This window comes from Cherax quadricarinatus, chromosome 27 (genome assembly GCF_038502225.1).
Source record: "Cherax quadricarinatus isolate ZL_2023a chromosome 27, ASM3850222v1, whole genome shotgun sequence".
Classification (NCBI taxonomy): domain Eukaryota; kingdom Metazoa; phylum Arthropoda; class Malacostraca; order Decapoda; family Parastacidae; genus Cherax; species Cherax quadricarinatus.
In genome coordinates, this window is record NC_091318.1 from 19,350,946 (window position 1) to 19,375,427 (window position 24,482).

The 24,482-nt window shown below is 39.3% G+C and overlaps 1 protein-coding gene across 13 annotated transcripts in view; it reads right to left on the minus strand.

The window, feature by feature from the left end:
* Positions 1-24,482, minus strand: part of cic (Putative transcription factor capicua) — a 653,343-nt gene that overhangs the window by 292,550 nt on the left and 336,311 nt on the right. For 9 of the 13 annotated variants that reach the window (XM_070089077.1, XM_070089080.1, XM_070089079.1 and 6 more), the window contains exons 1-2: positions 20,417-20,554; positions 900-3,853 (exon numbers count right to left, since the gene is read on the minus strand). In XM_070089077.1, coding sequence (XP_069945178.1) covers positions 900-3,774 — 2,875 coding nt within the window. In that variant the 5' untranslated portion in view covers positions 3,775-3,853; positions 20,417-20,554. Of the gene's footprint in view, positions 1-899; positions 3,854-20,138; positions 20,281-20,416; positions 20,555-24,482 lie in introns of those variants that run through there. The other 4 variants (XM_070089069.1, XM_070089070.1, XM_070089072.1 and 1 more) reach the window with 2 other exon arrangements.

The following is a 24,482-nucleotide window of genomic DNA, read 5'->3' on the forward strand; positions in this document are numbered from 1 at the left end:
GTATTTTAACTATTTACACCTCGTACATCCAACTACAATTACATAATTTTTTTAACTGCATGACCTAAAATAAATTTGCAATTTTGGGGGGTCCCAGGAATGTAACACTATTGTTCCCCTATATTTTTCAATTTGCTTACCACATTTTTTTTGCATAACACGTCATTTTCAGAGAAACATAACTACCATGTTATTCAAGGGTCTACTGTACATAATACAGGAATAAGAACTAAAACATAAAGAAACCTACACATGTAAATGAAATTTTTTATAATCTACATGTCATCTTACATGTTATGAGAAAGAGCAAGAATCCTCCTCCTGTTTCAATCTCACATAACATGATAATATGCATCTCCCTGACGATGAAGATTTAGAAATATATAATTATGTATATATAACTATGGGACTGCATCATATTTTGATGCAATTTTAAGTATTCACTTTGGGTAACAGTTCATTTTTAAACCACACTCTGGAAAAAGGGAGATACTTTATATTTTATTTCTCTCTCATGAGAGTTTAAATAAAATTTTACTACAGTAACAGAATTTAGAGAAATTTGGTCAAAATAACAGTGGCATCAATTACACATTGCCTTACACAACACAGGTTAGACTTACTTCATTTAAATTAAACTTACTGAAATTAAAATACATTTTACATTAGCTCTGGACAGCATTATTTTTGGCACAGTATAGTACTGCAACTCTAATAACAATGTAAGCAACAACTGCTACACCAGCTGGAAAAATCTGCCTAAGTTTTAACTTTTGCACAAAGTACATGATATATCTGAAGCCATCAAATGCAATACCCTAGCCTACAAATTGTATTGCAAACTAAACATATTTTGTCCTGGACTAATCATAAACAACAAACAGAATTAGATTACATACCTCCATCAGCAGGAAATGTAATGTCCTCTCTTCTAAGGTCATCATCACTATCATAATCATCTATTGGTCGTCTACGCAGCTCTTCTGAACCAGAACTGAGACCAGCAGATCCTGACTGCCCACTGAGAGGTGTCATGGCAACACTGCCTGGTGGTGTTACATGGTTCGGTGGAGTGATAGTACCATAAGTGGTTGCTACCATGGAATAGGAGGGGGCAGTGGGCACTAAGTGTGAGCCAGATGTCTCCTGGAAGCCCGGGGGTGGGTAGCCGCTTGGTTTGTGAGAGCTGTAATGGTGAGAAACAGATGGCAACAATGATGATTGTCCATGTGGCTCCAAATCCTCCCACCATGGAGGCTGCAATAATCGTAAATGAGGCCGAAGAAGCCAATGGTCATTAGCAACACCAGATCCCTGGTTGTTTGCCTCACCACTAATGCGCACCAAGTACTGTGAAGTTGGTGAGCCTTGCCTCTCATACACTACCCCCTCTACAAACATCTGTTGTTCCTTGTCCAATCGCACTACCACACGTGCCCCTTCCACAAGTTGTTTTGCAGAAGGAACAGCATCACTTATCACATCAAATTTACCAGTAGTAAAAACACTACTGTACAAGAGATCACTATTTGCTTCAGCATCAATCCTCACTATAAGATCACATGCATTTTTCACATTCACAATCACTGCAGGATAGTAATGTAGGCCACGTTTGGCTAAAACCCGATGCCCCTTCCATTCACTAAGGTCAACAAGAGCTCTAGGAACACCCTGCTGTGATGACCACATTTCTGGGGTTCGAGGCACTTCTTCACGCAATTCACCGGACACATGATGAGATGATAGAGTAGCCTGTGCTGCAGCATCGACAACACTCTTGAAGCCTGCGTACTGTTTTGGCTGAGGAAACTCTACCTTTGAACCTGGTGACTGTGAAAGACGGTTGGTGGTACCTTGAGTGATAGCAGACTGGGAATGGGCTAGAGGTGGCACCATATGAGGAATGTGCACTGTATGGTGACCTCCACTCCCCACCTGATGTTGGAGCTGAGACTGTTGTGAGGGTTGAGGAAGATGTTGATGAGGTTGCTGGACCTGAACTGTATGTTGCTGTTGCTGCATCTGTTGTTGTTGTTGTTGGATCTGCTGCTGCTGTTGCAACTGTTGTTGTTGCTGTATCTGCTGCTGCTGCTGCTGTTGCTGCTGATGCTGCTGCTGCTGTTGTTGATGTTGAAGCTGCAACTGCTGCTGCTGCTGCTGCTGCTGCTGCTGCTGCTGCTGCTGCTGCTGATGTTGCTGATGTTGCTGATGTTGTTGCTGATGTTGCTGTTGTTGATGCTGTTGCTGCTGTTGTTGATGCTGCTGCTGTTGATGATGTGACTGTTGATGAAGCTGATGTTGATGCTGTTGTTGTTGATGAGTTTGTTGATGAGTTTGATGATGTGACTGCTGAAGATGAGGTTGCTGAATATGCTGCTGCTGATGATGATGTTGATGTTGTTGATGAAGTTGGTGTGATTGCTGTTGTTGTGATTGGTGCTGTAGCTGTTGCTGACGTTGCTGCTGCTGTATTTTTTGTCTCTGTTGTTGTTGTTGTTGTTGTTGTTGTTGTTGCTGCTGCTGCTGCTGTTGTTGCTGTTGTTGCTGTTGTTGCTGTTGTTGCTGTTGCTGCTGTTGCTGCTGCTGCTGATGATGATGATGATGATGATGAAGCTGCACTTGCTGTGCCGAACTGTGTGATGATTGGTACTGAGGAATGGTTACCAACGTTGTTTGATGTTGAGGAATCAGACCAATGTGTGTGGCAACAGTAGCAGTGTGAGGAATGGAAGCAGCCTGTGTGGCTGTAGTAAGTTTTACTTGACTGTTGGATTGTGAAAGTGAGTTCCGCTGTACAGTCAACACCTGCGACGCCACTACACTGTGCGCTGTGATAGCATGTGATACTACTGTGTGGCTGGTGGTTTTCATGTTGACTGGTTGTGAATGAACTGGAGGCTCACTAGATATGGATTTATCTTGGCCACTACTACCACCTTCCTTCCCACTACTACACTGGTTATCACTGCCATTTTCACTACCTCGACAACCAACTACAGTATTTACCCGAAGATCTTGCGGCTTGCTTTCAGATAAATTCACAATAGTTGCAGAAACAATGGGTTTAACAACAGCATCTGGAGCAGCTGGAGTTGCTCCAGACATCATGGGACTCGTTACTGATGTGCTAACAGAAGAGCTTCGCAGTGGAGTAGATGCTGGTACTACCAAACAAGAGCTAATTGTAGTAGTGGCCGTCACCATTGCAGCAGGCTGTTCTCTTAAGACTAATAATGGTCTCGGTCCTTCATTCATGTCCTCTAATTCTGATGGATCAAACTTTCGCTTCTTGGGTAATTTGCACACATCATGTACAGGCTGTTTCTCTTCCCTCACTGCAGTTAAAGATGATGTCAAACCTCCTGTTCCTGCTGCTGGGGCAGAACCCCGGCTGGAGTTTGCAACTCCAACTTTGGGGCGGCTCACTGTAGCAGCAGGCATACTGGAGCTGTTATTGCTCTGACTGCTCACCACAGCAGTTTCATCACCAGTAACTGCTGTGGGTACTCCCTCAGCAGAGCTACCAGGGTCATCACCTTTACCACCCGATACTGCATCCTTGCGGGTCCTCAGTGACCCATAATTTTCCTCACCCTTTTTGCCATGGGATATGTTATTGCCTGAGGCTGTGTGTGCCAAGGGAGGCTGATGTGCAGCTGGATCTCCCTCCCTGCGGGTGGTGGCTCTTGACCCACGGCTAGAAGTACCCGAAGTTTTGGATTCTGTGGTGCGTTTGGCTCGGTTGGCCCCACGCCTATTCATCTTGACGATCATCCATAGTTATAATGCCGAGGACCACTGGTGGCTCACCAGAGCACCAGGCAAGCTTCATAGCAGCTATGGTCCTTCACAGCTGAAAAATAAAAAATGCATTAGCATCTTGTCAAAAATTCTGACATTTAATGCTAAAAATGCTTAATACTGTATATGTAATTAATTTTCAACAGTCAACAGTGATGTCACCGTGGTTGCTTAATATATTTATAGATGGGGTTGTAAGAGAAGTAAATGCGAGGGTCTTGGCAAGAGGCGTGGAGTTAAAAGATAAAGAATCACATATAAAGTGGGAGTTGTCACAGTTGCTCTTTGCTGATGACACTGTGCTCTTGGGAGATTCTGAAGAGAAGTTGCAGAGATTGGTGGATGAATTTGGTAGGGTGTGCAAAAGAAGAAAATTGAAAGTGAATACAGGAAAGAGTAAGGTTATGAGGATAACAAAAAGATTAGGTGATGAAAGATTGGATATCAGATTGGAGGGAGAGAGTATGGAGGAGGTGAATGTATTCAGATATTTGGGAGTGGACGTGTCAGCGGATGGGTCTATGAAAGATGAGGTGAATCATAGAATTGATGAGGGGAAAAGGGTGAGTGGTGCACTTAGGAGTCTGTGGAGATAAAGAACTTTGTCCTTGGAGGCAAAGAGGGGAATGTATGAGAGTATAGTTTTACCAACGCTCTTATATGGGTGTGAAGCATGGGTGATGAATGTTGCAGCGAGGAGAAGGCTGGAGGCAGTGGAGATGTCATGTCTGAGAGCAATGTGTGGTGTGAATATAATGCAGAGAATTCGTAGTTTGGAAGTTAGGAGGAGGTGCAGGATTACCAAAACTGTTGTCCAGAGGGGTGAGGAAGGGTTGTTGAGGTGGTTCGGACATGTGGAGAGAATGGAGCGAAAAAGAATAACTTCAAGAGTGTATCAGTCTGTAGTGGAAGGAAGGCGGGGTAGGGGTCAGCCTAGGAAAGGTTGGAGGGAGGGGGTAAAGGAGGTTTTGTGTGCGAGGGGCTTGGACTTCCAGCAGGCATGCGTGAGCGTGTTTGATAGGAGTGAATGGAGACAAATGGTTTTTAATACTTGACGTGCTGTTGGAGTGTGAGAAAAGTAACATTTATGAAGGGGTTCAGGGAAACCGGCAGGCCGGACTTGAGTCCTGGAGATGGGAAGTACAGTGCCTGCACTCTGAAGGAGGGGTGTTAATGTTGCAGTTTAACCCTTTCAGGGTCCGTCCCGTAGATCTACGACTTTACGGTGAGTGTCCAAACCGTAGATCTACGCCATGAGCTCAGCTCACTCTGATAAACTGTGAGTGGTACATTTGGGCCTAGATATGAGAGAATACATCTATGTGGTTTGTGTGCACCACATAAAACAGATCCTGCAGCACACTGTGTATAATGAGAGAAAAAAACTGAAATCATGATTTTTCGATTAAAACAGCGACTTTGCAGTGTTTTTTCCTATGTTTTTTATAGTTGTATTTGCGATTTCTTGGTCTCATTTGATAGAATGGAAGACATATTACAGAAATAGAGATGATTTTGATTGGTTTTAGCACTGGAAATGGCTTGAAACTGAGCTCAAAGTAGCGGAAATGTTAAATTTTTGCCGATATTCAAGAGTAAACAAACGACCTCACACATCTAATACACGTCAGCTGGTGGGTCAAATATACATTCACAAATATGGTGATGATATTTATACAATTATTACAGTATTGCATAACAGTAAATCTTCTATTTTTTGGTGTGAATAAAAATTCATTATGTGAATAAAAAATCAAAATGGAATTTATTTGTAAAGCCTCAAAATGTAACTAATGAACAGAGGAAATGTTAAGTTTAGTTCCAGGAATACCTACATTGTTTATTCTGGAGCCTATTTTGAAATTGGAATATTTTGAACTTTGTGTTAAATTGGCCAAATTAACAATTTCCGATCACTTTATTTTGTAGTTGAAACAGTTGATTTGGAGATTTCTTGTGCTCAATCGATAGAATAGAAGTAATACTAGTGAAATAGCTAAGAATTTGGTTGATTGGAATAATGTAATTGGCCTAAAATGGGAGTCAAAATCGGCAAAATCGCAGACTCATAAATATCGCTGACACATCAAAATTCGCGAGAGCATAATTTCGTCAATTTTCCACCAAATTTCGTACTTTTTGTTTTATTACCTTCACAAAAAGATTCTCTATGATTTCATAAGAAATAATAACAAATTTTTTTTTTGAAAATTCTTGGACACTGGTGCGTGACTTCAGATTTTGGCCTTGGACCCTGAAAGGGTTAAAAACTGTAGTGTAAAGCACCCTTCTGGCAAGACAGTGATGGAGTGAATGATGGTGAAAGTTTTTCTTTTTCGGGCCACCCTGCCTTGGTGGGAATCGGCCAGTGTGATAATAAAAAAATATCAAAAAAAGCATCTGTATGTACTCTTTGGGTTATTCCCACAGTTACTTAATTACAATATTACCAAGCTTCTTTAATTTATTAACATATTAATGTTCATATTATATCATTTTTTGCTAAAATTTTAAACTAAGATCATATCACAGGATGCACTATTGATATTTTCTGCTGGGATAACTCTATGCTATTTCTGTTCTTTTAAATAACTACTGCACTGTGCTGCTGAATGTATTGTGCTTTTGCTCTTGTGGTTATTAAATCCAACCAAATAGTAATTTGATAAACAGACCCTTAATATAGTGAAGTACACTGCAGTTAAATACACAGCATATGAGAAAACTTACAGTATATACAGGACACCCTGGGAACTACAAGAGGCCTACTGGACGATGCTACATTTCCAAAGTGCCTAGATAATGCATGCTAAGAGAGTTGCCAATGTGACTGTACCACAATTTTGTCTTATCAAATAAATTTTCCTCATTTAAATTAATTGAAATGCCATTAATCCATTCCAGGAGAATTCCTGCATTCAGGAGGCAGGACAAAATACTTCAATATAATGCTAATATCAACTCTATGGCTTATTTATCTATCACAATTAATCTAATATGACATTATAAACAATATGAATAACATAGAAATATGATATATACTGTAGAATGAATAAAATACGCCATTATGCGATTGGTGGCGCGTATTCCCGCACCCACTCCGACCATATCTTCCCATGCTCTTATTATAAGACAAAACAGAGTGTTTGTGAGGCTAACTGCACTAGATCACTAGTTTCATAAGGAAAACACTGAAACAATGTACGTACATGTATTTATAAATAAGAAATGTTGTATAAAAACATAACAGAGAATGTAAAGAAATAAACTGAACTGAAACAGCAAACAGACTCAATGTTTTCTTCTCCACCATGGGAAAGAATCTAGCGAGCAAAACCCCAAGCTCAAATACCCGTCCATCAGACTATCTCACGGGTACCTACTCGAATGCACCATTTCTAGCTCCAACCACCCCAACAGAAGTCTCGCTCATCATCAACACCCTCAAAAACAAGGCAGGAGATATAAATAACTTACTACCTTTTATGTACAAAAAAGCTTCTCAAATATTGTCACATACTGCAACACTCTTTAACAAATCCATCGAATCTTCCACCTTCCTATCAATTCTCAAAATAGTGAGGGTCACCCTGATCCACAGAGGAGGAGCTCAAGCAGACTTGAATAACTATAGACCCATATCTAACTTATCTCTGCTCTCTAAAATCTTTGAAAAATTAATTCATAGGCAGATCTATTCCTACCTCGTCTCACACAACATACTCAACCCCTGTCAGTTTGGATTCAAACACACTATGGTATAAGAGGGCACTCCCTCAAACACCTAAGTCATACCTTAGTAACAGAAGCCAATATGTGTACACAAATGGAGCTAACTCTTCCACACAACCAATTACAGTGGACGTGTCCTTGGCCCACTCCTCTTTCTCATTTACCAAATGCATCACAACTACTCAAACCCATATTATTTGCAGATGACACTACATACGTCTTCTCTTACCCAAACCCAGTCATACTGGCCAACACTGTTAACCCCTTGACTGTCGCAACCCCCAATCCTGAAGTGTCTCCTGGTGTCGCAAAATTTCAAAAAAAAAAAAAAAATTATTTTTTCTTATGAAATGACAGAGAATCGTTTCCCAATTGTAACGACACCAAAAACACAAAATTTGATGGAAAACTGACGGAATTACGCTCTCGCGAATTTAGCGACCTCGGGGATATTTACAAATCGGCGATTTCGCCCACTTTGAGCCCTATTTTCGGCTAATTCCATTGTTCCAGTCGACTAAACTCATAGCTATTTCTTTAGAACTCCATTTTTTCTATCGACTGAGTACAAGAAATTGCCCATTTACCGATATCAACTACCCAATAACGTAGTCAGAAATTTGCAATTTGGCCAATTTCACAAAAATTAAAAAATGTGACAATTTCAAAATAAGGTTCAGAATGAACAATGCAGACATTCCTGGCGCTAAAATAACATTTTCTTTGTTCATCAGTCACGTCTCCAAGCCCCTCTGATATTACTCTTGCTTTCTATTTTGAATTTTTATTCAAACAAAATATAGAAGATTTACTGTTATGCAGACTACTGCAATACTGTAATAATTGTATAAATAACATCAACCCATTCATGATTGCATATTAGAATGGCTAGTTGGACATTTATTGGACAATGACATCATTTGTTTACTTCTGAACATCGGCAAAAATCAAACATTTCCCCTACTTCGAACTCCATTTCCAGGTGCTTTTTATAGTAAAATCAATCAAAATCACCTCTATTTCTATATGTTTTCCATTCTATCAAATGAGACCAAGAAAACGAGAATACAACCATAAATACTATACGAAAATAGACCACAAAGTCGGCATCACAACTACTCAAACCCATATTATTTGCAGATGACACTACATACGTCTTCTCTTACCCAAACCCAGTCATACTGGCCAACACTGTTAACCCCTTGACTGTCGCAACCCCCAATCCTGAAGTGTCTCCTGGTGTCGCAAAATTTCAAAAAAAAAAAAAAAATTATTTTTTCTTATGAAATGACAGAGAATCGTTTCCCAATTGTAACGACACCAAAAACACAAAATTTGATGGAAAACTGACGGAATTACGCTCTCGCGAATTTAGCGACCTCGGGGATATTTACAAATCGGCGATTTCGCCCACTTTGAGCCCTATTTTCGGCTAATTCCATTGTTCCAGTCGACTAAACTCATAGCTATTTCTTTAGAACTCCATTTTTTCTATCGACTGAGTACAAGAAATTGCCCATTTACCGATATCAACTACCCAATAACGTAGTCAGAAATTTGCAATTTGGCCAATTTCACAAAAATTAAAAAATGTGACAATTTCAAAATAAGGTTCAGAATGAACAATGCAGACATTCCTGGCGCTAAAATAACATTTTCTTTGTTCATCAGTCACGTCTCCAAGCCCCTCTGATATTACTCTTGCTTTCTATTTTGAATTTTTATTCAAACAAAATATAGAAGATTTACTGTTATGCAGACTACTGCAATACTGTAATAATTGTATAAATAACATCAACCCATTCATGATTGCATATTAGAATGGCTAGTTGGACATTTATTGGACAATGACATCATTTGTTTACTTCTGAACATCGGCAAAAATCAAACATTTCCCCTACTTCGAACTCCATTTCCAGGTGCTTTTTATAGTAAAATCAATCAAAATCACCTCTATTTCTATATGTTTTCCATTCTATCAAATGAGACCAAGAAAACGAGAATACAACCATAAATACTATACGAAAATAGACCACAAAGTCGGCATTTTAATTAAAAAAAAAAGCGGTCAGAGTTTTTTTTTCTCATTATGCACTGCATGCTCCAGGATTTTTTTTATATGGTGCACACTGACCACACAGACCCATTCTCTCACATGTGGGCCTACCAGCTTTCTCCTGCTTGATTTGAAGCCGCTAGAATTTATGAGTATATATACGTCAAACACGGTACCTCGTAAGACGTATATATACAACCTCGACAGTCAAAGGGTTAATGCTGAATTGCAGAAAATATCCACCTGGATGAAGACCAATAAGCTTACTCTCAATACTGACAAAACCTATTTCATTCAGTTTGGAAACAGAGCCACAAATGTTCCACTTAACATAATGCTAAACGGATCACCCATCACAAGACTCACAGAGGGAAAATTCCTAGGAATCCACCTTGACAGTAGCCTCAAGTACCAGACATATACAACAAATTTCCAAGAAAATCTCTAAGACGGAAGGCATACTATCAAAGATACAGCACTATGTTCCACAATCAGCTCTCCTTGCACTGTATCATTCGCTCATCTACCCTTATCTCACCTATGGAATTTGTGCATGAGGATTAACAACATTAAATCACCTAAGATCACTAATAACTCAGCAAAAGGCTGCAGTGAGAATGATGATAAATTCCCACTCCAGACAGCATACTCCACCAGTATTCAAAAGTCTAAAACTGTTTGAGGGGAGGGTTTATGTCAGAGTTAAGTGTTCTATGTATGTAGTAGGTGCAGTAATAAGTATGGATGTTTTGTATTGTGAGTAGGTTTAGAGTTTTGAATATTGGTGGAGTGTGTTGTCTGTAGTGGGAATTTGTTATCATTCTGACTGCAGCCTTTTGTTGGGTGATTAGTGGTCTGAGATGGTTTATTGTTGTTGAGCCCCATGCACAAATTCCATAGGTGAGATAGGGGTAAATAAGTGAGTGATATAGGGCCATGAGGGCTGACTGTGGAACATAGTACCGTATCTTTGATAGTAATTCTTATGGGAATAATTACTTAAGTTATCGGCCATTTCGATTTTAGGCTGGCCTTCTGGAATGGATTACGGCCAATAACCGAGGGTTCACTGTAACTGAAAAGCACAGTATTAACAAAATGCTCGAAAGTGAGCCTGTATACAGGGAGGTACTGGTCTGGCAACAGAGTTTTAGATGAGTGGAACAAACTCCCATGTAATATCACCGAGGCAAGAACTTTGGGTAGCTTGCAATATACTGTAGGTTGGACAGGTATACAAGTGGGTGTGGATAAGTGTGAAGTGGACCTGCCAAGAATGGGTCAATAGGCCTACTGCAGTGTTCCTTCATTCTTATGTTCTTATTTAACCACTAAGCTGCCAATGACATAAATTTTCTCCAACTGGGAAACTGCCATTGAAGTACGTATATATATATATATATATATATACAGTGGTACCCCAGGTTTCGAACTTTCTTCATTCCAGAAGGCTGTTCGAGTGCCATCACTGAAAGAATCTGTTCCCGTAAGGAATAATGTAAATTAGATTAGTCCGTTTCAAACCCCCAAAAATACACTTACAAAAGCACTAACAATAATACACTTACATAACTGGTCAAGTTGGGAGCAGTTCAAAACTCAGGGTACCACTGTACATATAAATTCTAAGTCCTCCAAAATGACCATGATCAGCCAGATTAGGCCTGAATCAAAGAAAACAGGTTTGAGCCAAAGGTGTGTGCAATAAAAAAAAAAATGTTGTGTGCAGGGCATTGTGGAAGCCAGAAATATTACTGGACACTAAATAAAAGTGACATATTATAAATAGAACTAGGTCATTGCAATGACTTTCTGTTGGTTAAAATTTTCTATGCTAGCAGTAGTGTTCACATGCTGTGCAGTGAACTGTAGTTTATCCTACAAATAGAAAATCTGATATTTAATCAGACTTACACCACGCTATTTCACTTTTACAGAAATTTTGTAACTGGCAAAAGCTGCAGGATCACCAGATTTTTTTGGTAACCTAGTAAAAGTGTTAAATAAATGCCTAGATTAACTAGAAAATGTTTTACATTATGCTGATTAAATCTGATGGACTTCACAAATGCAGCAACTTTCTATCCTAATACAAATGCAAGAAAGGTGCCACTACCAGATAATTAAGGTGATGTTCAAGATGACAATGTGTACTTTTTTAAAGTTCATACAGTATATAGCTGATATAGTATAGTTAATACACTTGTGATGATACCTCTAAGATATTTTATAATTTTCTGCCAAAAAAGTTAAACTTACTAAGAGTTAAATTATCCACTCACAGTGCGATAGTGCATTTGTCATGCAATTAGCAGATAAAGGATGAATCCTCCACCACTCCTTGTGATAAATGACCAACACAGTTTTAGTGTTTTGCATAAATAATAATCAGAAATTCATTATTATTGCTAGACATCAGTGACACAAGAATAAGAGTTGAATTATTATGATCATTAAGGTCAAGATTACAGGTACCATCTGACTTAAGACCGAGTTCGGTTCCAACAAACCGGTCAGAAGTCGAAATGGACGTAAGTCGAACCTTACTACTGAATATCAACATTTTAATGACTTTATTTTATTGTTTAATTTGGTATTTCATTTTTTACTTTACTTTTTATGCTGTTAGTACTGTATTTTATAATGTAAGGTTTAGGACAAACACTGTGTACAACACAAACAGTTGCTTATTTCCCAGAAATTTGGCATAGAAAACACGGTCGTATGTCGAATGGCCGTATGTCGAGCAGGTCGTAAGTCGGATGGTAGGCGTATTACGATTATTACATTTGTGTGTGGCCTGGTAGGCAAGACACTCGCCTCACACAATGAGAGCCTGTGATTTGATCCCCAGCACAGGGCAGAAACATTGGGCATGTCTCCATACACCTGCTGTCCCGTTCATTTGGCAAGCAAGTAGGTACCAGGGTGTTAGTCAACTGGTGTGGGTCGCATCACGGGAGACAAGATTTAACCCTTCCAGGGTCCAAAGGCCAAATTTCAAAGTGCGCACCAGGGTCCAAGAATTTTCAAAAAAAAAATTTTGGTTATTTTTTCTTATGAAATGGTAGAGAATCTTTTTCTTAAGGTAATAAAACAAAAAGTACGAAATTTGATGGAAAACTGACGAAATTATACTCTTGCGAATTTTGATGTGTCAGCGATATTTACAAATTGGCGATTTTGCCGACTTCGACTCCCATTTTAGGCCAATTACATTTTTCCAGTCGACCAAATTCTTAGCTATTTCACTAGTATTACTTCTATTCTATCGATTGAGCACAAGAAATCGCAAAGTCAACTGTTTCAACTACAAAATAAAGTGATCAGAAATTGGTAATTTGGCCAATTTAACACAAAGTTCAAAATATTCCAATTTCAAAATTGGGTCCAGAATAAACAGTGTAGGTATTCCTACATTGAAGGTAATAAAACAAAAAGTACGAAATTTGATGGAAAATTGACGAAATTATGTTCTTGCGAATTTTGATATGTCAGCGATATTTACAAATCGGCGATTTTGCCGATTTTGACTCCCATTTTAGGGCAATTACATTATTCCAGTTGACCAAATTCTTAGCTATTTCACTAGTATTACTTCTGTTCTATTGACTGAGCACAAGAAATCGCCAAGTCAACTGTTTCAACTACAAAATAAAGTGATCGGAAATTGGTAATTTGGCCAATTTAACACAAAGTTCAAAATATTCCAGTTTTAAAACAGGGTCCAGAATAAATAATGTAGGTATTCCTGGCACTAAACTAACATTTCCTCTGTTCATCAGTTACATTTTGAGGCTTTACAAATGAATTCCATTTTTATTTTTTATTCACATAATGAATGAATATTTATTCAAACCAAAAAATAGAAGATTTACTGTTACGCAATATTGTAATAATTGTATAAATATCATCACCACATTGGTGAATGTATATTAGACCCACCAGCTGGCGTGTATTAGACGTGTGAAGTTGTTTGTTTACTCTTGAACATCGGCAAAAATTTAACATTTCCGCTACTTTGAGCTCAGTTTCAAGTCATTTCCAGTGCTAAAACCAATCAAAATCATCTCTATTTCTGTAATATGTCTTTCATTCTATCAAATGAGACCAAGAAATCGCAAATACAACTATAAAAAACATATGAAAAACACTGCAAAGTCGCTGCATTAATTGAATATCACGGTCTCAGTCTTTTTTCTCTCATTATACACTGTGTGCTGTAGGATTTTTTTTTTTGTGGTGCACACATACCACATAGATGTTTTCTCTCATATCTAGGTCCAAATTTACCACTCACAGCTTATCAGAGTGAGCTGAACTCATGGCATAGATCTACGGTTTGGACCCTGAACGTAAAGCCATAGATCTACGGCACGGACCCTGAAAGGGTTAAGGGCCTCAATGGAAATAAGACAGACAGTCCTCGATGATGTACTGACTTTTTTGACTTTTCCTAAATGGCTAACCCTCCGGGGTTAAAACCCCGAACAAAATCTTATCTTACCTTATTTCATCTAGCTCAAAAGTAATGGGGGGGGGGGGCTCAACCCTTTCTTACCTAAACAAGATTCAGACCAGTCAAAATATTAGAGATTGTTTATTGCCTTCCTGAGAATTGCTATATTTGTCGGGGCTATTCAGTGCAGAAATTGAATTATGAGCCTATTAGAGTTATTGTTTAAGTCTAATGTTCTTAGTTATTCTCTTTCAGAACATGCTGCTGTAATGAGAAAAAGTTGGTGTATTTTTTGCACAGTAGAAAATTTTACCATTTTGTGGTTCAACTCTAGTTTGGCCAAACGAGTCAAAGACTCAGAGATTTCTTAAAAATATATCTAAGAAAAAATAATCCAAGACTAACAGTGGTTAGTGCACTCAGCTCACACTAGATAAGATGTGGGGCAGAATGGCAAGAGGCAGGATATATGGACCAGTCATCTAACACCTACTGCCCAATACCTATCAGTACAGATACTGTACCTGGGATTTAGTCATGTGTGGTGTGTCAAATCCTGGGGAAGAACCTAATAAGAACCCCCAATGGAATAAGCCACACTTATTGGTTTTATTGTGTTATCCTGGGTTACTAACCCTCTGGCATTTATAATGTCTTTTTCTTGTTATTCTGTTTTAAATTTTAATGAATCTAAGGATCATCACCACCACAGTCAGGTCTCAAACAATGCCTCCTAAATTGGAAAGGAAAAATTACTGGACTAAGAACTAATATGAAATACACAGAAAAGTAAAAAAATGTTTACAATGAAAACGAGCAGATTATCCCTTCGTATAAACATGTATTAAACTTAGCATTTAAATAATAACATTTTAACAAAGCATTGTCAGGTAGTTTTAAGTCCTAGTTACAAAATAAGGTATATAATATTAGTATACCTGATATACTCTGAATAATCAGTAGTTTTCCCATTAAGGTTCAAAACCGTGCCATTTATTATTTTATAGCCATTTGTAATCATTGTAAGATTTTTGGAAACAAAGACTTCAATTTTAATTTTGAGAGTAACAGACAACAATAACACAAAGACAACACAATACAGTGGACCCTCAACTAGCGATTACATCGATTAACGATAAATCTGACTAGCGATTCATTTAAACGCAAAAATTTTGCCTCGACTAGCGCTTAAAAACCTGACCAGCGCTTTTCGTTCCGTACCATACGCGTCCACTTTGGCCTGAGCGCACCTCACTTGTCCCTTTGGTGCCAGTGTTTACAAGCCAGCCAGCCACCGCGGTCACTTCCAAACATACAACAACTGGAACAGCCTTTTTAGTGATTGCACCTGCAAAATAAGTCACCATGGGCCCTAAGAAAGCTTCTAGTGCCAACCCTACAGCAAAAAGGGTGAGAATTACTATGAAGATGAAGAAAGAGATCATTGATAAATATGAAAGTGGAGTGCGTATCTCTGAGCTGGTCAGGTTGTATAATAAACCCCAATCAACCATCGCTACTATTGTGGGCAAGAAAACGGCAATCAAGGAAGCTGTTCTTGCCAAAGGTGCAACTATGTTTTCGAAACTGAGATCGCAAGTACTCGAAGATGTTGAGAGACTGTTATTGGTGTGGATAAACGAGAAACAGATAGCAGGAGACAGCATCTCTCAAGCGATCATATGTGAAAAGGCTAGGAAGTTGCATGACGATTTAATTAAAAAAATGCCAGCAACCAGTGATGTGAGTGAATTTAAGGCCAGCAAAGGTTGGTTTGAGAGATTTAAGAAGCATAGTGGCATTCATAGTGTGATAAGGCATGGTGAGGCTGCCAGTTCGGACCACAAAGTGGCTGAAAAATATGTGCAGGACTTCAAGGAGTACATAGACAGTGAAGGACTGAAACCTGAACAAGTGTTTAATTGTGACGAAACAGGCCTGTTTTGGAAGAAAATGCCAAGCAGGACGTACATTACTCAGGAGGAAAAGGCACTCCCAGGACATAAGCCTATGAAAGACAGGCTTACTTTGTTGATGTGTGCCAATGCTAGTGGTGATTGCAAAGTGAAGCCTTTATTGGTGTGTCACTCTGAAACCCCCAGAGTGTTCAGGAAAAACAATGTCCTCAAGGCTAATTTGTGTGTGCTGTGGAGGGCAAACAGTAAGGCATGGGTCACTAGGGACTTTTTCTATGACTGGTTACACCATGCATTTGCCCCCGATGTGAAAAATTACCTAATTGAAAAGAAATTAGACCTTAAGTGCCTCCTGGTATTAGACAATGCCCCTGGTCCCCCTACAGATGTGGCAGAGCGACTTTCTAGGGACATGAGCTTCATTAAGGTGAAGTTTTTGCCTCCTAATACCACTCCTCTCCTGCAGCCCATGGACCAGCAGGTTATTTCCAACTTCAAGAAACTGTACACAAAAGCTATGTTTGAAAGGTGCTTTGTAGTGACCTCAGAAACTCAACTGACTCTAAGAGAGTTTTGGAAAGATCATTTTACCATCCTCAATTGTGTAAACATTATAGGTAAGGCTTGGGAGGAAGTGACTAAGAGGACATTGAACTCTGCTTGGAAAAAACTGTGGTCAGAATGAGTAGACAAAAGGGATTTTGAAGGGTTTGAGGCTAACCCTGAGAATCCTATGCCAGTTGAGGAATCCATTGTGGCATTGGGGAAGTCCTTGGGGTTGGAGGTTAGTGGGGAGGATGTGGAAGAGTTGGTGGTGGAGGACAGTGAAGAACTAACCACTGATGAGCTGCTAGATCATCTTGAACAGCAAGAGGGCAGACCTGAGGAAACTACTTCGGAGGAGGGGGAGAGAGAAATTGAAGAAGTTGCCTACTTCTAAGATTAAGGAAATCTGTGCAATGTGGCTTAAAGTGCAAAGCTTTATGGATGATAATCACCCTGACACAGCTACTGCAAGCCGTGTTGGCAACCTGTACACTGACAATGTTGTGAACCACTTTAGGAAAGTCATAAAGGAACAAGAGGTACAGGCCTCTATGGACAGATATGTTGTGCGACAGAAGTCCAGTGACTCTCAAGCTGGTCCTAGTGGCATTAAAAGAACAAGGGAAGTAACTCCAGAAAAAGACTTGCTGCCTCAAGTGCTAATGAAAGGGGATTCCCCTTCTAAACAGTAAGAAGATAACGCTCTCCCCTCCTCCCATCCCATCAATCATCACCAGATCTTCAATAAAGGTAAGTGTCATGTAACTGTGCATGTAATCTTCAGTTTGTGTGTATTAAAATTAATATTACATGTGGTAAATTTTTTTTTTTTCAATACTTTTGGGTGTCTTGCACGGATTAATTTGATTTCCATTATTTCTTATGGGGAAAATTAACTTGACTAACGATTATTTTGACTAACGATGAGCTCTCAGGAACGGATTAATATCGCTGGTTGAGGGTTCACTGTATTTAGATCATAAAACTGAGAATAAGAATTTTAAATGTTCAATTTTACCAAATTTAACCCTTTCAGGGTCTGTGTCATAGTTCTACGGCTTTGAGTTGAGGGCCCAAACCGTAGATCTACACCATGAGCTCAGCTCACTCTGATCAGCTATGAGTGGAAAATTTGGGCCTAGATATGAGAGAATACATTTATGTGGTATGTGTGCACCACATAAAACAAATCCTGTAGCACAGTGCATAATGAGAGGAAAAAACGGAGACTGTAATTTTCGATTAAAACACCAACTTTGCAGTGTTTTTTCATATTTTTTTTGTAGTTGTATTTGCGATTTCTTGGTCTCATTTGATAGAATGGAAGCTATATTACAGAAATAGAGATGATTTTGATTGCTTTTAGTATTGGAAATGGCTTGAAACTGAGCTCAAAGTAGCCGAAATGTTAAATTTTTTGCCAATGTTCAAGAGTAAACAAACGACCTCACACGTCTAATACACGCCAGCTGGTGGGTCTAATATACGTTCACAAATGTGGTGATGATATTTATACAATTATTACAATATTGCATAACAGTAAATCTTCTATTTTTGGTTTGAATAAAAATTCATTGTGTGAATAAAAAATCAAAATGGAATTCATTTGTAAAGCCTGAAAATGTAACTAATGAACAGAGGAAATGTTAGTTTAGTGCCAGGAATGCTTGCATTGTTTATTCTGGACCCTATTTTGAAATTGGAATATTTTGAACTTTGTGTTAAATTGGCCAAATTATCAAATTCCGATCACTTTATTTTGTAGTTGAAACAGTTGACTTGGCAATTTCTTGTGTTCAATCGATAGAATAGAAGTAATACTAGTGAAATAGCTAAGAATTTGGTCAACTGGAATAATGTAATTGGCCTGAAATGGGAGTCAAAATCGGTAAAATCGCCGATGCGTAAATATCGTTGACACATCAAAATTCGCAAGAGCATAATTTCGTCAATTTTCCATCAAATTTCGTACTTTTTGTTTTATTACCTTAAGAAAATGATTCTCTACCATTTCATAAGAAAAAATAAAAAATTTTTTTTTTAAATTCTTGGACCTTGGTGCACACCTTTGAAATTTGGCCTCTGGACCATGGAAGGGTTAAATTAAAAACTTATCCATTAAGAACCGAACTATCTTTTGCTTATAAATGGCCAAATCATAATAATGTTATTAAGACTATTCAGATTATTTACTCTAGATAGTACAGTTCATAACCCAGGATAACCCAAAAAAGCCAAGCAATATGGCTCATTTTTGTTGGGATTCTTAGGTCTTCTTGCCCCCTAGGATGCAACTCAAAACAAACATCAGCCAGGTGTGAACATACTCTCGAACATCTGCTATATGTACCTACCTTGACTCTGCTTATGCCATATCACATACTGTACATGGGAACCAATAACTGCTAACCATTTTAAACCAATTATCATACAACATAAGGCAGTCACATTATAATAAATATTAGGTACAGACAACACACAACCACCTCTTTTCAAAGCTTTAAATTTACTAAACATACAAGCCATTAATGTGATCTACTATTCATCTTATACATCTTAGGACAATAAACCATACTATTACTAACATGGAATTAAGATTCTTTCTAGAGAGCTGAAATAGAGCCCATGGACATCAAATAAAAAATAAATTTTATATTCCATGTGTAAGTCCATAACTGTAAAAAAAAAAAAATACAATTAAAATTTTTTTTAAACCTATTATGTGGTTGTTATATACTGTATATGATAAACATATTCACAAAGTTTCATTTATATACAGTTTACAACCTGTTTATCATACATTTCTATATACTGTTATGTGTAATACAATTTTAGTATTACTCCAAGTTTAAGTCCAGAGTAAGTTTATTCAGGTACAGGTACACATAAACAGTTACGTAAATTATCATACATAGCAGCATATGTAGATTACCTAGGATAATGCAAAAGTCAAAATGACTATTTTCATTGGGATCCAAGATGAGTTGAGCATTAATGTACTGTCACAGTAAGGCTGGCATAGTACTCTGAGTAGCCTACTAGCCTGCTAGTACTAGGACTAGGTTATCAGAGGTCTAAATCATCTGTTTGCTAAGTTGAAGAAATAACACTGGCTAACCCAAGTAAGTCTCCCTACACCTACTGCCCGTCTTCACCTAGCAGTAAATCATTTATTTTCCAATAAGATACATATTGCAAAGATTTCTTGCATAGAAAAAGAGCATTGTTTCTGCCATAAAACTATGGAAAAAACAATATATATCAGTTTTATATACAGTTATTATATCCAATACTAAGATATGTTCACAGTTGCCTCTATGATAGATAACTGATATCACTCACTACCAGATCATAATGATAATATGATAAGTTTATTTAAGCACAGGTACATGTAAATACAATTATACATAATGTAAATTATCTAGAATAACCCCAGTCAGTCACTGTTATATAAAAAAAAACCTTAATAAGAGCTGTTGATGGTTAATAAAAAGTTCCCGCTCACCACATCACTACATGTACATAAATATAAACCAGTATTTGCATTACGTATATGTAAAGTAATTATTTCTATACATAGAGGTGTTAGTATGGGCAAGATTACAACCAGTCTCAAATTAGTCATTACCTGCCCTCTACACAATGCCATCTACAAGGAAGGAGCCAGTTGACCCAGCTGGTGCAGGTGTAACACCTGTGGACCAGAAAAAATGCACGAGGATGAGGAGAAACAAGTGGACAAGTTGAGAGTAGAGGTGAGCACAGCCATCACCCCTCAACCCACCCCCATGAAAACAAAGGAAAACATCCCAGCCTCTGCCTCTCCTCCTGGTCCTCCTCGCTATTTTTTTGCCTGTACAGCAAGCGGGGGAGTGTATGTGAGGTGTGATGGGAGGGAGAACGTACCTGGCATGGATTACAAAGAGCAAGAGTGGGGACAATATGGATCAATGTGGTGGTGGCCATCACACACACACACACACACACACATACACACACACGGATACACCCGCAGTGACCACCAGTCACGGAGCAAACTTCCTACTTTACGCACTACTCTCTCTACTTCTCTACTGCACTCACACTTTCCACATTGATGCCTCTATCTTCTTTCTTACAATTAATATGATACATCTGCCGATAATAATTTCACGACGGGTTTGTTCTTTCGGAGATCTCTTGTCCTCCTCCACATATGCATCATTCATGACATCTCCAACCTTGGGTGAATGGGCCTGCAAGCTGCGCTGTGATTGGGCAAAATCTAGTCACGTGACTTGGCTGCGCACGCTCATTGGCTACCTGTTCTTACTCATGCAAGAGCAATCACGAAAAAGCAGACGACAAAATTATATAAAACATTTGTGGGTTATACCACGGAATATATGTAAATAACAACAAGCCATGGTTGATATACGTAGTACCTTATCTAGCTGTCAACAAAGTAATATCTCCCAAAGACAAGTGAAGGTCTTACGATGACAACAAGTGTTAACACCACAATATCCATATCATTTGTGTCTAACCAGAATAAATACATGGACTTGAATATAAAATATACATTCCATCCCCAGAGTAAGACAGTGGTCCATTATTTGTCTACGAGCACAGGACATTACGCACCCTCCAGCAGTCTGAAGAAGGGTTCGATTAACGTCAGGGGCGGGTGGTCTATTTAGAGCCTTACGAAAGGGTAACGGAAGGCCAAAAATGTGGTGCTGGGGGTAGCTGACACCAGCTGGGTTGCCAACCAACATTTTGCTATGGCAGACCTCATAATGGATACTTTACAAGTATATTACTTTCATACAACTTTACAACCATTAATATAAACATAATAACTACCAATAAAAGGGGGAACAATGTCCAAAACAAGTAAAAAAGACGGGAATAAGGAGATGACCAAGGGGGAGGAGCCTACTCTCCCACACACTCTTTCACAATAAAGAATTCTCTTTGCTAAGAAAATACCTGTTGCTTCTTAACATACTTAACTATGTAAAGCCTTGATCCAGCCATTGTTTCACCTGACACAAATACGGTCTACTTAAATCTGCTGCCATGACCTCTTCAGTACCTTATTATATTACTACCGATGTTAAAAAGTATTTCAACCCACTACTATTATTCAAAGTACATAAACCAACTATTATTAAAAGTATATAAACCCACAATTATTAAAAGTACATAAACCAACTATTATTAAAAGTATATAAACCCACAATTATTAAAAGTATATAAAACAACTATTCTTACTAAAAGTATATAAACCCACTATTACTAAAAGAATATAAACCCACTACTCTTATTAAAAGTATATAAACCCACCACTCTTACTAAAAGTATATAAGTGTACACTACTTTTATAAAAATATCTAAACCAGTTGCTATAAAAAGTATATAAATCCACTAGTTATGAAAAGTATATAAATCCACTACTGTTATAAACATTATTTAAACCACTACTGTTATAAACAATAATTAAACAACTACTGTCATAAAAATTATTTAAACCACTACTGTTACAAAAAAGGATATAAACCCAACTATTATTTTTTAAATCAATAAATTAAAAACACACCACTCTTACATCTCCGAAATTCATGATTTACATGTATTACCATTAAAAATGTATTATTTTTCGTAATAAGCTGAAATTAAAAACCTAGTATGTTCCCAAATAATAATAATAATAATAATAATAATAATAATAATAATAATAATAATAATAATAATAATAACAATAATAATAATAATAATAATAATAATAATAATAATAATAATAATAAATCTTCATTTTCAACTTACATCAATACATAATAGTAGGGTAGATGTTATTACTACTTGACGTACATACTTAAAATTGTCTATTTCTATACTGTACATATATTAAGTTGTAATAAACAAGAGTCAATGAATAAATAGAAGGATGGACAAGAGACAGAACCCTCTTGCTCTCTCCTTTCTAGATTAGTCATTAATTACAAGTGTCAGCAAGGATGTGGCCAGTTCAACATGTGCATCATGGACGGTGGTGTGTTAGTGGCCTCTCCTTAACTCCCTGGAAGCACTAACTGGTGTCTGCAACCCTGGAAGCACTAACTGGTGTCTGCAACCCTGGAAGCACTAACTGGTGTCTGCAACCCTGGAAACACTAACTGGTGTCTGCAACCCTGGAAGCACTAACTGATGTCTGCAACCCTGGAAGCACTAACTGGTGTCTGCAACCCTGGAAGCACTAACTGGTGTCTGCAACCCTGGAAGCACTAACTGGTGTCTGCAACCCTGGAAGCACTAACTGGTGTCTGCAACCCTGGAAGCACTAACTGGTGTCTGCAACCCTGGAAGCACTAACTGGTGTCTGCAACCCTGGAAGCACTAACTGGTGTCTGCAACCCTGGAAGCACTAACTGGTGTCTGCAAATCTGGAAGCACTAACTGGTGTCTGAAACCCTGGAAGCACTAACTGGTGTCTGCAACCCTGGAAGCACTAACTGGTGTCTGCAACCCTGGAAGCACTAACTGGTGTCTGCCACCCTGGAAGTACTAACTGGTGTCTGCCACCCTGGAAGCACTAACTGGTGTCTGCCACCCTGGAAGTACTAACTGGTGTCTGCCACCCTGGAAGCACTAACTGGTGTCTGCCACCATGGAAGCACTAATTGGTGTCTGCCACCCGGGAAGCACTAACTGGTGTCTGTCACCCTGGAAGTACTAACTGGTGTCTGCCACCCTGGAATCACTAACTGGTGTCTGCCATCCTGGAAGCACTGACTGGTGCCTGCCACCCTGGAAGCACTAACTGGTGCCTGCCACCCTGGAAGCACTAACTGGTGTCTGCCACCCTGGAAGCACTAACTGGTGCCTGCCACCCTGGAAGCACTAACTGGTGTCTGCCACCCTGGAAGTACTAACTGGTGTCTGCCACCCTGGAAGCACTAACTGGTGTCTGCCACCCTGGAACCACTAATTGGTGTCTGCCACCCGGGAAGCGCTAACTGGTGTCTGCCACCCTGGAAGTACTAATTGGTGTCTGCCACCCTGGAATCACTAACTGGTGTCTGCCACCCTGGAAGCACTGACTGGTGCCTGCCACCCTGGAAGCACTAACTGGTGCCTGTAACCCTGGAAGCACTAACTGGTGTCTGCCACCCTGGAAGCACTAACTGGTGCCTGCCACCCTGGAAGCACTAACTGGTGTCTGCAACCCTGGAAGCACTAACTGGTGTCTGCCACCCTGGAAGCACTAACTGGTGCCTGCCCCCCTGGAAGCACTAACTGGTGTCTGCAACCCTGGAAGCACTAACTGGTGTCTGCAACCCTGGAAGCACAAACTGGTGTCTGCCACCCTGGAAGCACTAACTGGTGTCTGCCACCCTGGAAGCACTAACTGGTGTCTGCCACCCTGGAAGCACTAACTGGTATCTGCCACCCTGGAAGCACTAATTGGTGTCCGCCACCCTGGAAGCACTAACTGGTGTCTGCCACCCTGGAAGCACTAACTGGTGTCTGCCACCCTGGAAGCACTAACTGTGTCTGCCACCCTGGAAGCACTAACTGGTGTCTGCCACCCTGGAAGCACTGACTGGTGCCTGCCACTCTGGAAGCACTAACTGGTGCCTGCCACCCTGGAAGCACTAACTGGTGTCTGTCACCCTGGAAGCACTAACTGGTGTCTGCCACCCTGGAAGCACTAACTGGTGTCTGCCACCCTGGAAGTACTAACTGGTGCCTGCCACCCTGGAAGCACTAACTGGTGCCTGCCAGCCAACACATCACTGAGCACGTTACAAGGAGTGCAAGTCATCACCAGACACACTGAGTGTGCTGTCGCACTTGGATTTAATGCTATTGGTTTTAAGATATTCTGGGAAAAATTTCGATTTCCAAACCATGGTCGGTAACACTGATGTCTATAATGTGTTCTGTCCTCTCAGCAGATTTTTATCCCTCTCTAAGGAAAGGTTCCTGT